At 40.4% G+C, this 13,374-nt stretch overlaps 1 protein-coding gene and 1 pseudogene across 1 annotated transcript in view; one reads left to right on the forward strand and one right to left on the reverse strand.

The window, feature by feature from the left end:
- The window catches only part of TMOD3 (tropomodulin 3), an 87,413-nt gene extending 74,424 nt beyond the window's left edge, over positions 1 to 12,989 (forward strand). The window contains exons 9-10 of the mRNA XM_025884131.2: positions 6,492 to 6,636; positions 10,325 to 12,989. Coding sequence (XP_025739916.2) covers positions 6,492 to 6,636; positions 10,325 to 10,359 — 180 coding nt within the window. The 3' untranslated portion in view covers positions 10,360 to 12,989. The remainder of the gene's footprint in view (positions 1 to 6,491; positions 6,637 to 10,324) is intronic.
- LOC112833142 (elongin-C pseudogene) lies at positions 3,746 to 4,161 on the reverse strand (annotated as a pseudogene).
- Positions 12,990 to 13,374: the final 385 nt, after the last annotated feature.

The raw sequence follows: 13,374 nt of genomic DNA on the forward strand, positions 1-13,374 counted from the left end.
AGTCTCTTCAACAAATGGTGTTGGGAAAATTGGACAGCCACATGCAGAAGAATGAAACTGGACCATTTCCTTACACCATTTGTTGAAGAGACTGTCTTTTTTCCATTGGACATTCTTTGTCAAAGATAAGTTGACCATAGAGTTGAGGGTCCATTTCTGGGCTCTCTATTCTGTTCCATTGATCTATGTGTCTGTTTTTGTGCCAGTACCATACTGTCTTGATGATGACAGCTTTGTAATAGAGCTGGAAGTCTGGAATTGTGATGCCGCCAGCTTTGCTTTTCTTTTTCAATATTCCTCTGGCTATTCGGGGTCTCTTCTGGTTCCATACAAATTTTAGGATTATTTGTTCCATTTCTTTGAAAAAAGTGGATGGTATTTTGATGGGGATTACATTGAATGTGTAGATTGCTCTAGGTAGCATTGACATCTTCACAATGTTTGTTCTTCCAATCCATGAGCATGGAACGTTTTTCCATTTCTTTGTGTCGTCTTCTATTTCTTTCATGAGTATTTTATAGTTTTCTGAGTACAGATCCTTTGCCTCTTTGGTTAGATTTATTCCTAGGTATCTTATGGTTTTGGTTGCAATTGTAAATGGGATCGACTCCTTGATTTGTCTCTCTTCTGTCTTGTTGTTGGTGTATAGGAGTGCGACTGATTTCTGTGCATTGATTTTATATCCTGCTACTTTACTGAATTCCTGTATGAGTTCTAGCAGTTTTGGGGTGAAGTCTTTTGGGTTTTCCACATAAAGTATCATATCATCTGCGAAGAGTGAGAGTTTGACTTCCTCTTTGCCGATTTGGATGCCTTTGATTTCTTTTTGTTGTCTGATTGCTGTGGCTAGGAGTTCTAATACTATGTTGAATAGCAGTGGTGATAGTGGACATCCCTGCCGCGTTCCTGACCTTAGGGTAAAAGCTCTCAGCTTTTCCCCATTGAGAATGATATTCGCTGTAGGTTTTTCATAGATGGCTTTTATGATATTGAGGTATGTACCCTCTATCCCTATACTCTGAAGAGTTTTGATCAAGAAAGGATGTTGTACTTTGTCAAATGCTTTTTCTGCATCTATTGAGAGGATCATATGATTCTTGTTCTTTCTTTTGTTAATGTATTGTATCACGTTGATTGATTGGCGGATGTTGAACCAACCTTGCAGCCAAGGGATAAATCCCACTTGGTCATGGTGAATAATCCTTTTAATGTACTGTTGGATCCTATTGGCTAGTATTTTGGTGAGAATTTTTGCATCCATGTTCATCAAGAATATTGGTCTGTAATTCTCCTTTTTGATGGGGTCTTTGTCTGGTTTTGGGATCAAGGTAATGCTGGCCTCATAAAATGAGTTTGGAAGTTTTCCTTCCATTTCTATTTTTTGGAACAGTTTCAGAAGAATAGGTATTAATTCTTCTTTAAATGTCTGATAGAATTCCCCTGGGAAGCCATCTGGCCCTGGGCTTTTGTTTGTTGGGAGATTTTTGATGACTGCTTCTATTTCCTTAGTGGCTATAGGTCTGTTCAGGTTTTCTGTTTCTTCCTGGTTCAGTTTTGGTAGTTGATACATCTCTAGGAATGCACCCATTTCTTCCAGGTTATCTAATTTGCTGGCATAGAGTTGCTCATAATATGTTCTTATAATTCTTTGTACGTCTTTGGTGTTGGTTGTGATCTCTCCTCTTTCATTCATGATTTTGTTGATTTGGGTCATTTTTCCTTTTAATAAGTGTGGCCAGGGGTTTATCAATCTTGTTAATTCTTTCAAAGAACCAGCTCCTAGTTTCGTTGATCTGTTCTACTGTTCTTTTGGTTTCTAGTTCATTGATTTCTGCTCTGATCTTTATTTTTTCTCTTCTCCTGCTGGGTTTAGGCTTTATTTGCTGTTTTTTCTCTAGGTCCTTTAGGTGTAGGGTTAGGTTGTGTATTTGAGACCTTTCTTGTTTCTTGAGAAAGGCTTGTATTGCTATATACTTTCCTCTCAGGACTGCCTTTGCTGTATCCCAAAGATTTTGAACAGTTGTGTTTTCATTCTCATTGGTTTCCATGAATTTTTTTAATTCTTCTTTAATTTCCTGGTTGACCCATTCATTCTTTAGTAGGATGCTCTCTAGCCTCCATGTATTTGAGTTCTTTCCGACTTTCCTCTTGTGATTGAGTTCTAGTTTCAAAGCACTGTGGTCTGAAAATATGCAGGGAATGATCCCAGTCTTTTGGTACTGGTTGAGACCTGATTTGTGACCTAGGATGTGATCAATTCTGGAGAATGTTCCATGGGCACTAGAGAAGAATGTGTATTCCGTTGCTTTGGGATGGAATGTTCTGAATATGTCTGTGAAGTCCGTTTGGTCCAGTGTGTCATTTAAAGTCTTTATTTCCTTGTTGATCTTTTGCTTAGATGATCTCTCCATTTCAGTCAGGGGGGTGTTAAAGTCCCCCAGTATTACTGTATTGTTGTCAATGTGTTTCTTCGCTTTTGTTATTAATTGCCTTATATAATTGGCTGCTCCCATGTTAGGGGCATAGATATTTACAATAGTTAGATCTTCTTGTTGGATAGACGCTTTAAGTAGGATATAGTGTCCTTCTTCATCTCTTTTTACAGTCTTTGTTTTAAAATCTAATTTGTCTGATATAAGGATTGCCACCCCAGCTTTCTTTTGGTGTCCATTAGCATGGTAAATGGTTTTCCACCCCCTCACTTTCAATGTGGGGGTGTCTTTGGGTCTAAAATGAGTCTCTTGCAGACAGCATATCGATGGGTCTTGTTTTTTAATCCAATCTGATAGCCTGTGTCTTTTGATTGGGGCATTTAGCCCCTTTACATTCAGGGTAACTATTGAAAGGTATGAATTTAGTGCCATTGTATGGCCTTTAAGGTGACTGTTACTGTATATTTTCTGTGTTCCTTTCTGATCTATGCTGCTTTTAGGCTCTCTCTTTGCTTAGAGGACCCCTTTCAATATTTCTTGGAGGGCTGGTTTCGTGTTTGCAAATTCCTTTAGTTTTTTTTTGTCCTGGAAGCTTTTTATCTCTCCTTCTATTTTCAATGACAGCCTAGCTGGATATAGTATTCTTGGCTGCATATTTTTCTCGTTTAGTGCTCTGAAGATATCTTGCCAGTCCTTTCTGGCCTGCCAGGTCTCTGTGGATAGGTCTGTTGCCAATCTAATGTTTCTACCATTGTAGGTTACATATCTCTTCTCCCCAGCTGCTCTCAGGATTTTCTCTTTGTCTCTGAGACTCGTAAGTTTTACTATTAGATGTCGGGGTGTTGACCTATTTTTATTGATTTTGAGAGGGGTTCTCTGTGCCTCCTGGAGTTTGATGCCTGTTTCCTTCCTCACATGAGGGAAGTTCTCTGCTATTATTTGCTCCAATATACCTTCTGCCCCTCTCTCTCTTTCTTCTTCTGGGATCCCAATTATTCTAATGTTGTTTCGTCTTATCGTATCACTTACCTCTCGAATTCTGCCCTCGTGATCCTGTAGTTGTTTCTCTCTCTTTTTCTCAGCCTCCTTTTTTTTTTTTTTGAATTGGCATATTTGTTTATTTCTCAATTTGTGAAAATGTCCTTAATTTGTTGATGTAGCAAACAAATTTCAACTCTGATTGCTATGCAAAAGAACAGAAGATAATCTGCTTTGCAATGAACTTTAAAGTTCAACTGCACACAGGCAACATGGTATATATGAAAAAATTACTGAACTACAGGTATTAAATACTGAAAAAAGTTAACAGTTTATTATAATTTATTTTATTTAACAATCTAGGAAGTTCACAGCCATCAGCAGTTCCAGTGCAATTTCAGGTGCAATTGGGAATTCAGGAATCTCTGTGGAGCTGTTAGTGTAGCGAACCTTGTAGGTAAAATACATGCATACTTTTGATAGCACATGTGAAGGAATCTCTCTAAAATTGACTTCATTAGTTTCGTTCTCAGCAAACTGACCTGGGCCACTCAACATGGCTTTTATTGTTCCAGATGTTAGTGCATGTTCTCTTTTTACAATAAATTCATGACCATCAGAAGATATCAATTTGACATACATGGCATGGCATCAGGGCCTTCACAGCCACCATAGGTTTTCTCTTCTCCATCCATTATGTTCTTATGAAATTCTACTTTACTTCCACAGGAACTTTAGTAGTTTCCTGCTGAGGCGAGGACGCAGTCAATCACCTGCTTCCATCAACAGGAAGTCTCAGCCTCCTTATTTTCCATCATTTGGTCTTCTATATCACTTATTCTCTCTTCTGCCTCATTTATTCTAGCAGTTAGTGCCCCCATTTTTGATTGCATCTCATTAATAGCCTTTTTGATTTCGACTTGGTTAGATTTTAGTTCTTTTATTTCTCCAGAAAGGGTTTCTCTAATAACTTCCACGCTTTTTTCAAGCCCAGCTAGTATCTTTAGTCATGATTCTGAACTCTAGGTCCGACATCGTACTAATGTCCATATTGAGTAGGTCCCTGGCAGATGGTACTACCTCTTGTTCTTTTTGCTGAGGTGTTTTCGTCTTGTTATTTTGTCCAGAGGAGAATAGATGAATGAGAGAACAAAATGCTAACAGGTTTACAACGTCCCCAGCAAATACACTGTATACAAATCAGAAAAGACCTGAAACCAGGGGAAAAGAAAGGGAAAGAAAGAAAAAAGAAAGAGGAAAAAAAAGATAAAAAGAAAAACAGAACAATACAAAAAAAGCAAAATATGATCAGGCTAGTGCATAGATCAGTGCCACACACTAGATTTTGGGCGCATTTTGGTCTGTTAGAAAAAAGTGCCTCCTAAAATTTTAAAGGAAGAAAGACATATATGTACAAAATAAGGGTTGATACAATGAAGGGATGGAAGATGATTGTAAAGATGAAAATTATAAAAGATTTTATAAAAGGAATTAAGAAGTTGTTTGAAAAAAGAAAGAAGTTTAAAAAAAAAAAGGAGAGAATGTGATCAGGCAGGAGACTAGAACAAAGCCATACACTAGTGATTTAGGGTATATTTTGATCTGTTAGAAGAACCTCTATCTCAAAATTTTAAAGAGAGAACAACTTACATATATATGCCAAAAATAAGGGTAACTACTATGAAGGGATAAAATAGGACTCTAAAAATGAAAAATAAAAAATGTTTTTTTTAAAGAAGCAATTGATGTTGGTTGAAAAAGGGAAAAAGAAAAATTTTAAAGTTAAAAAAAATTAACTTTGATGAACTAAGGAATCATGGTAAAAAAAAAAAAAAAACCCATGAATTCTATGTGCAATATTCCCCTAGCGCTGGAGTTCTCCTGTTCTCCTTGATGGGTAAACTTGGTCTTGGCTTTGCTGGCTGTTCGTGCTGATCTTGGGGGGGGGGGGGGCCGGTGCCATGGTTCCCAAATGTCTTTGCCGGAGGCTGAATTGCCCCGCCCTTGTCGGTCCGGGCTAAGCAAGCTGCTCCGGTTTGCTCTCAGGAGCTTTTGTTCCCTGCACGCTCTCCGTACAGCCTTGGAGGACCAGGGCAGAAATGGTGGCCTCCCAGTCTCCACCCGGAGGAGCTGAGAACTCGGGGCCCTGCTCCTCAGTGCGCCCCCAGAGAAAAGCAGTCACTCCCATGTCCCAGACCGCACTCCGTGCTCACCTGGCCTGTGACCAAGCGTTTGTATCTCTGGCACCCGACCCTGTGTGGAGTCTCCAAACCCAGCAGATCCCTGCGGTGCGTTCCCGCGCCGCTCCTCCCGGGGGAGGAAAGGGAGTCTCCCTGGCTCTGCCGCTTGTTGGGTCCCTGCTGGAGGAGCAGTGGCCCGACTGGGCCGCGGATCACAGTTTATGGCAACCCCGAGCTGAGAGCCCGTGCCTCGGCTCCGTCTCTGCAGCCGGCTTCCCTGCTCCGATACCTGGGAGCTCTGCCGCACTCAGGCTCCCCCGGTCTTTCTGTGACCCCAAGGATCCTGAGACCACACTGTCCCAGGAGGATTCCACCCCCCACTTAGCCACTGGAGCAACGTCCCTCAGCGGAGCCGACTTCTAAAAGGTCCGATTTTGTGCTCCGCGGCTCTATCACTTGCCAGAAGCCGCCAACAGAGGCCCCCTCCCCCGCTGTCTGTCCTCCCGAATATTGCCTCAGATTCACTTCTCCGCACGTCCTACCTTCCAGTAAGTGGTCGCTTCTCTGTTCAGAGAGTTGTTGCTACTCTCCTCTTCGATCTCCTGTTGAGTTCGTAGGTGTTCAGAATGGTTTGATCCCCATTCAGCTGAATTCCTGAGACCAGACGAAATCCAGGTCTCCTACTCCTCCGCCATCTTGCTCTGGCCCTCCAGTTTTTTGATGTCTCTATGAACATATACTGAGCTTCAAAATTTTGTTTCTCTTATGTATGTAGTAAGAAGTGGGAAAATTTAAAAAGACCAGCAGAATCAGCATTTACCTGAATGTCTTAGTCTTAACTTATCTTGAAAAGTATTTTGATCTAGTTTATTAATACTGTTCTTTATTTTAATTATTCCAGAGGCAGCAGTTGGGGACAGCTGTAGAATTGGAAATGGCCAAGATGCTTGAGGAAAATACGAACATCCTTAAATTTGGATATCAGTTTACACAGCAGGGACCCCGTACCAGGGCGGCTAACGCTATAACAAAAAACAATGACTTAGGTAAGGCATATGCATTTCAAATCAAATTTCTGAATTGTATCATTAAACTAATGTATTAGAGGGATTTTTTTTTTTTTTTTACAATAGATTTCAACACAGATTTTTGGGCCTTTGTTTTTAAAATCTGCACAGTCCTTTTTATGTTGATTGAATTAGAGTTCAGTTTAAGCGCAGTTGTAGTGATTACTGGGTTCATAGGGGAAATCTTCTGTCACAAAGATTTCACAGCTTTAAGCAAACAGTTTTCTACCACAAACATAGTATAAATGCTTCCTGGAACAAAAGTTGTGTTCTCAGTTACAAGTCTCCTCTTGGAGCTAGTAAAGATTTCAACATTTCAGGGAAGTTTTTTACCCTTTTTATCAAACAGGCCTAGATAGAAATTCATTTTTACATGATAAAATATGGATTATAGTTTTGATCCAAGTTGTATAGTGTGTGGCACATAAGTGTCTGCTGTCCTTTCCGGCCTCCCTGACCCAGCTATTACTGGGCAGCTTGTCTTCTCGCCGCACACGTCGGTCAGTCAGAGGTTGCCCATTTTTTCCCAGTTCCTACTGAAAATACTGCTGAAACTTGTGCTTGTTTGAAATAAGTTTTCCAGCCAAGGCTGAATTAAAGAATATGATGCTTGTAATTTTGTTTCTACATGTTTCCGATAATTGACTCTTCCTTTAAGTTTGGTGTTTGTCATTGAAATATTTTTTAAAGATGTGTTTAGAGAGGAATTAAAATAAGACTTCTTAAAGGGAATAACACTTCAAAGTGATGCAGTTCTTTTAAGCTTCAGCCATATTCGAGTTTGCATTCTTTAAAGGTTTCTAAAGCAGAAAAGTTACAGCTTCCTTCCCTCAACCCAAATTACTATGAAGAGTATTAGTTCAAACCCTTTCTGTCTGTCCTTTGATGACTTAGTTTCCCAGAGAAGATTTTAGCCTCTTGCATTTTAGAAAATTGGTGTGTTCGGTGTACTGTTGATTCTCAGTGTAATTTGCAAAGTCATGCTAATTACATCGAGAATGAACAGTATACCAAAAGATGAGAGAACACATGAAAAGTCCTTCCTGGGCTGCTTTATGTTAACACTGTGCAGCTGAGTAGGTGTCCATGGCCACATGTGGTAGAGGGTGAGGAGGCCAATGTTGAAGGTGTGGTCTGACGTGAAGCCAAAGTGAGAGAAAGCAAAAGCTTTCTGTGGGTACCTCTGGAGACCCCCGCCTCATGCTCTTTCATCCTGAGCCAAGCCAGAGTTTCAGACATGAAGTGAGAGGGGAAGTGCATGGATAAAAGCCCCCATTTGGGATCCAGCTAGTTGTTGATATGCTGAGGACAGTTTGCAGATTGTGAAAAGGGACTCATTGCAGGCTGCTGCCTCCAGAGTAAACTCGCAGTAAGTACTTGCTGCTGGAAGCTAACACAATGAAAAAGTGATGTCAGCAGATTAAAAGGCAGTGCTGGTAGGAGGCACTAAAATGAAATGGGAAGAAACTTAGTTCCTTTGGATTTGTTTGTGGGAGGCATCTGAGAGCCATTATTGGCCACTGAATTCATGATTAAGATGATACTTAAAAAATACTATTTTTTATTCTAGAGATTGGATGTCAGGTTGGGACTTACTTGCAGTTGATCATAAAGTATTGAGAACTTCTTTTAGTGGAGTCGGTTTTGGAAAGAAATTGCCAAAGAATTATTAATAGGTGTGGTGTCTGGGTGGCTCTGTCAGTTAAGCGTCTGCCTTCGGCTCAGGTCATGGTTCCAGGGTCCTGGGATTGAGTCCCGCATCCGGGCTCCCTGCTCAGTGGGAAGCCTGCTTCTCCCTCTGCCTGCCGCTCCCCCTGCTCATGCTCTCACTCTCTCTCTGACAATAAATAAAATCTTTTAAGAAAAATGAATTGTTAATAGGGCCAAATTTAAGAGCCTCTCATCTAGCAGCTGAACCGAGGAACTGCTGGTAGCAAGTAGGCACTGAGTGAGGAAGAAGAGTCCGGCCTGGCTGTTGTCCCTGTCTTCTGCTGTGTGTGCTCCCAGCACCCTCTGCCCTACGTGTCGGTCTCGGCGCACAGGTCAAGGCCACAAGCGTCAAGACCCTGTGTTCATACCGGCAGTCTGACATGGAGCCGCCAGAAAGACCTCACAGATCAAAACTTGAAACGTAGAATCTCCGGGGCATCTAGTTTTCCTTCACCTTGCACATGGGGCTATATCAGATCTTTAGTGTTGATTCTGATGTCTTACCTCTCATTGTTTCCTGTTCCTGGAAATAATCCTACCTACTGCCATCTCTCCAGCTAAGAAGCATCCTAGCTGTGACCAGCAGAGAGGGTCCACGGCACACATGCACTATTTGCTTGAACTCTGAATCTCCTATTACTGTCCGCACACCAGCTAACCGCATCATTTCCAACCTTTTTTGTCTGCTCTCTTCTGTCACAGACATCCTTTACATGTGTTTTTTATGACATGCATTTTAACACCTGAAATGGTCTGCCAATAATCTCCAAACCCTGCTGCAATTCAGCATTCTCTTGGAAATGTTCTACCCTGAAGGGTAATCTGGTCTTTCAAGAAAGTATTTCTGTATTTTTCAGAGATCTGTATATATGAATAAGGTTTGTATTTGAGAACTCAAGTCTCTACTTGATTTTCTTCCCTTAATATTTCAGTAAACACGTAAGACTTGTTTTCGTTAACATGGACTAAAATTAGAGTGAAGGTTGCACTTAATTAGCTAAGTATAAAAATGCTCATGGGAGCTTGATACTTCAGTTCTCCTGGTTTTTGCTTTCTTGCTAGCACCCAGCCAATGACTGGACAGGCTTTTATGCACATCACTTGAATGTCTGCTTGAAGACCCCATCCTACCGTCACTGAGTACGGCCTACTGGTTTGAGGTCACCAGTCTGCAAAGCGGCTGGGGCTCCTGAGACCTCTGCACCTTTCTTTTGCTCCATCCACTGAACTAGTTGACCGAGCACTTTGGTGGCCAGAGTCTATTATGGCCGCCGGGTAGGACTTTACCGCCTGACTAGGGTCTGAGACGTCCGTTCCTTTGCATTTTGTCGTTTTGTTAGAGCCTGGTTCTTTTTTTTTTTTTAATTTTTTTATTGTTTTGTTAATCACCATATATTACATCATTAGTTTTTGGTAAGCCTGGTTCATTTTGTAGGAGACACTAGAAGGAAAATTTGGAAAGCAGTAGCAAGTCATTTACCTCTAAAATGACAGAAATGTTTTCATCACGTTCTTTCACAAACTAAGGAAATGGGTTATGGTGCCTCGATCGTTACTTTTAATACTTTCTAATCCCAGCTGTCAGAATGTGACTTCAAAATTTAACACAGTAATTTATAAGGCATTGTCTTAACAGGTATCAATTTTTTTAATAACAAATGAGATGGGTGCAGCACCGTGAAGGTGGATACAGAGCAGTTTAGATTTCTCCCACTCCTGGGGGAGCTCACGTGAGCTGAGGACACGTGGTTCGCATTTCGAAGCCCCTCAGTTCTCAACAAGTAAATGGCAATGATGCAGGATGCAAATTTTTTATTTTAATGGCCCTGTGAACAAATGGACATTTCATCTCTGTACAACTCTAACGGATCATACAGAAACTTGTTCCTTACTAGGAAGTTAACATTGTACAAAGTAACCGAGATTTCTAATACGCTTTTTTTTTCCCCCCTCACAGTTCGCAAAAGACGAGTTGAAGGAGACCACCAGTAAGTCCACCAAGATCCAATCTTTGGGAGACTTGAAGGGTTCACCAAGAGCTCATGGTGGTGATGTCAGATGTAACATTTTCCTGGGTAGAAGGGAAAAGACTGGAAATCTTTTTTTTTTTTTTAAACTACATGTATCTTTTTTCTAGTTTACGTTAACAGTTTCAAACTGTAAAATCAATAGGTGGTATTTTGTAACATTTTTTTCCTGCTAAAATCAATTTTAATTTAGCTTAATTAAATGGTTTGTGATGAGTCATGAGTTAAGTACAATTGTGAAAGAAGTTTAGGAAATCATTTATGTAAAATACTATGAACATTTTAAGGACCAATCTTTTTTAAATCAAAAAGGGACCTGACGGATACGAGAATTGCTGTTGCACCTGTTAGGTAGAAGACCCTCATCAGCTTTCCTTCCTTATCCCGTTGCATGGAGCCCTTGCCGTGTTTTAGAATACATGAACTTGGCAAGAGTGTGCTTTCCATTTCTATCAAGAAAGCAAAATGCCAAAAATTTTAAAACCGATGACTCAAGATCTGGTCCTCTGTTCAGGAGTACCAGCCCATCTTTGGGGGAGAGAAAGGGGCCTCCTGCACATTCCAGGTCACCACACTTGTCTGATGGGTGTGAGTCGGCAGCACCTAGACTTGTTTAAACAAAGTCGTCAGCTTGGCCGGGTTCCGTACTTTAAAAGTATAGTTATGTCTAAATTCATTATAGTTTTTAATTGGGCATTATTAAATTTTTGTGAAAGCTCATAATAAAAAGCATCTATACTGTAAAGTAAATGAACAACTGGCCTGTGTATGAATTAGCTGTTGCACAGCATTGGGAATTTGTGTGCACACGACAGAATTGCATAGATGGTCGTGACTCGGCGCTCGCTACGAACTGTCCAACCAGTAAGGAAAACTGTCCTTCATAAATCTAATGTTTATTACATTTCCTTTCATCTTACACTTTCTTGTCCACATTGTATAAAAGTAATCTCTCGTGAGAAAAGTGTCTTCCTACTGCTGATGCTCAAGGTATTCAAATGAACACGCGAACGGTGTGCCCTGGTGAAGGCTGCGTCCAGCGCAGGCAGGGCAACAGGGGATTGGACCTGGACTCCGGCCCTGTTTCGGGGCAGCCCCTGGAGAAGATGGCGGAGACCATCCTGACCTCCAGCATTCAGGCCTGGCTAGATGATTTACAGGGAATAAAGGGAAGAATCCCATTTAAGAGTAGGGGAGAGGTCTGTTGATTCCTTAACGAAGAGTTTTTGAAATTGAATTACAAAGTGTCCCTCCTTTGGCTTGGGCTGGACAGTTTACTCAGTGAGCCACGGAGCGTCTTGTGTGCTCTGGTAATAAGCCTTCTCAACAGGCGAAAGCTTTCCTTTCAAGAACTGGTGGTCTTTATTTTTTCGGAGTCAGTATCGGTGTTTTAAAGGTGCCAAAGATTGACTTTGCACTATTCCCGTTCAGTTAGAGACCACTGATATTTTTTTTTTCCAAGTTAGCAAGTGTTTCTATCTTCTTTTCATATACAACTTTGGAAATCTACTTGATTTTAGAGACTGCTCACTTGCCGCAGGGTGGGGAGTGAGCGTGCAGCAAGTCTTTAAAGGTCCCCATCACACCAACAGCAAGGCTTCCTTGCTTGCACTGTCCTGTAAGTCAGTGAATTGAGAAGTATGCTACCCCTTCTACCGTAAGTTTTCTTTTTTTAATAGGTAGGTGGGGCCCTACCCAGTATGTGTATCATACTTATGGGTAGTATCTTTTTCATTTATGACTTACTGAAGTATGAAGAAGTGTTTTGCTTGTAACATTCCAGTTCTGAGCTATGACAGTTATATAATTGAAGGAAACATTTTTTTTCATAAATATCTTTAAAGACCATTCATCCAACTGAATACAGAAAATCAATTATAATTACAAGGGAGAAAACTGGTGTTTACTTTGATCTTTAAAGTTCTGGCACCTCCTAACCTTTTAGTAACTTACAGTATTTCTCTATAGCTTTAAAATGTTATAATAGATTAGGGATCTGAAATAGTCTTGATTTTTAAACCAAAGATTTTCTAAGGCCTTAAAACATTCTGTAGGCTAACCAATTTAAACTTATCTGGTTATCTAATCAAAGAATATTTGCATTTTTTAAATTGCTGTTTTTAAAAATCTTAATTTCCCATTTTGTAAAATTTTACATTCATATTTGAAGTTGATTTTGCAAGTATGTCTACATGAAATTGTACGTATTGAAGAAAGCAATGTTAATAATACTGATATTATTAAAATGAATTTTGGTGCTATAAACTTGTAGCTTAAATCTAGTAGAAGTCTTTAGTTGAAATACGTTTCGTAAGGGTGCCTGTCATTTAGAAGACCAAATAAACATTTTGTTTAAAAAAACTAGCAGATTGTTAGAGATTTCAAGGAGAATTATCTCGCTTATGACATTGCAAATTCCTGTTATTTGAATGAAGTAACCCACATACTCACTTTGTGCAACAGGTGCACTCTGGAAAAGTTACATGTAAATAGAACTTTGTAAATTGTTCCTTTGACAGTATCTGATGTATTTTCACTTAAAAAGGGGATTCCGTGGTATAATAAAAATTATAAAAGAAAAACGTTTTGATAAAATGTTAGTCATGTCCTATTCGTACAGTATATTTAATCCTTGCTGCCATTAAAGCAAGATGAGAAGGCTCATGAGATTGCATGCATTCTGCTAGTTTTCGTTCTGTGCTCGCAGGGCATGTCTCCCTGGCCCGTACGGCGTCGGGCAGCACGGGCCCCTTGCCGGGGCCAGAGGGTGGCTCGCTGTCCGGGGGCGCCCAGCAGCTCCCTCTGCGAGTTCAGTCCTGTCCTTTGCCCCTTCACTCATCGGAAACAAAGTTTTTCTAATATTGATATAATTAACCTATAACTTTGTTTTAAAGGTAGACAACAGGATGTGACATACATATATATCATGAAATACCTGCCCTGAGTTTAGTTAACATCCGTCAGCTCACACAATTAAAAA

Source organism: Callorhinus ursinus, unplaced genomic scaffold, assembly GCF_003265705.2.
Source record: "Callorhinus ursinus isolate GAN/ISIS: 27379988/994484 unplaced genomic scaffold, GSC_fseal_2.0 scaffold25, whole genome shotgun sequence".
Taxonomy (NCBI): Eukaryota; Metazoa; Chordata; class Mammalia; order Carnivora; family Otariidae; genus Callorhinus; species Callorhinus ursinus.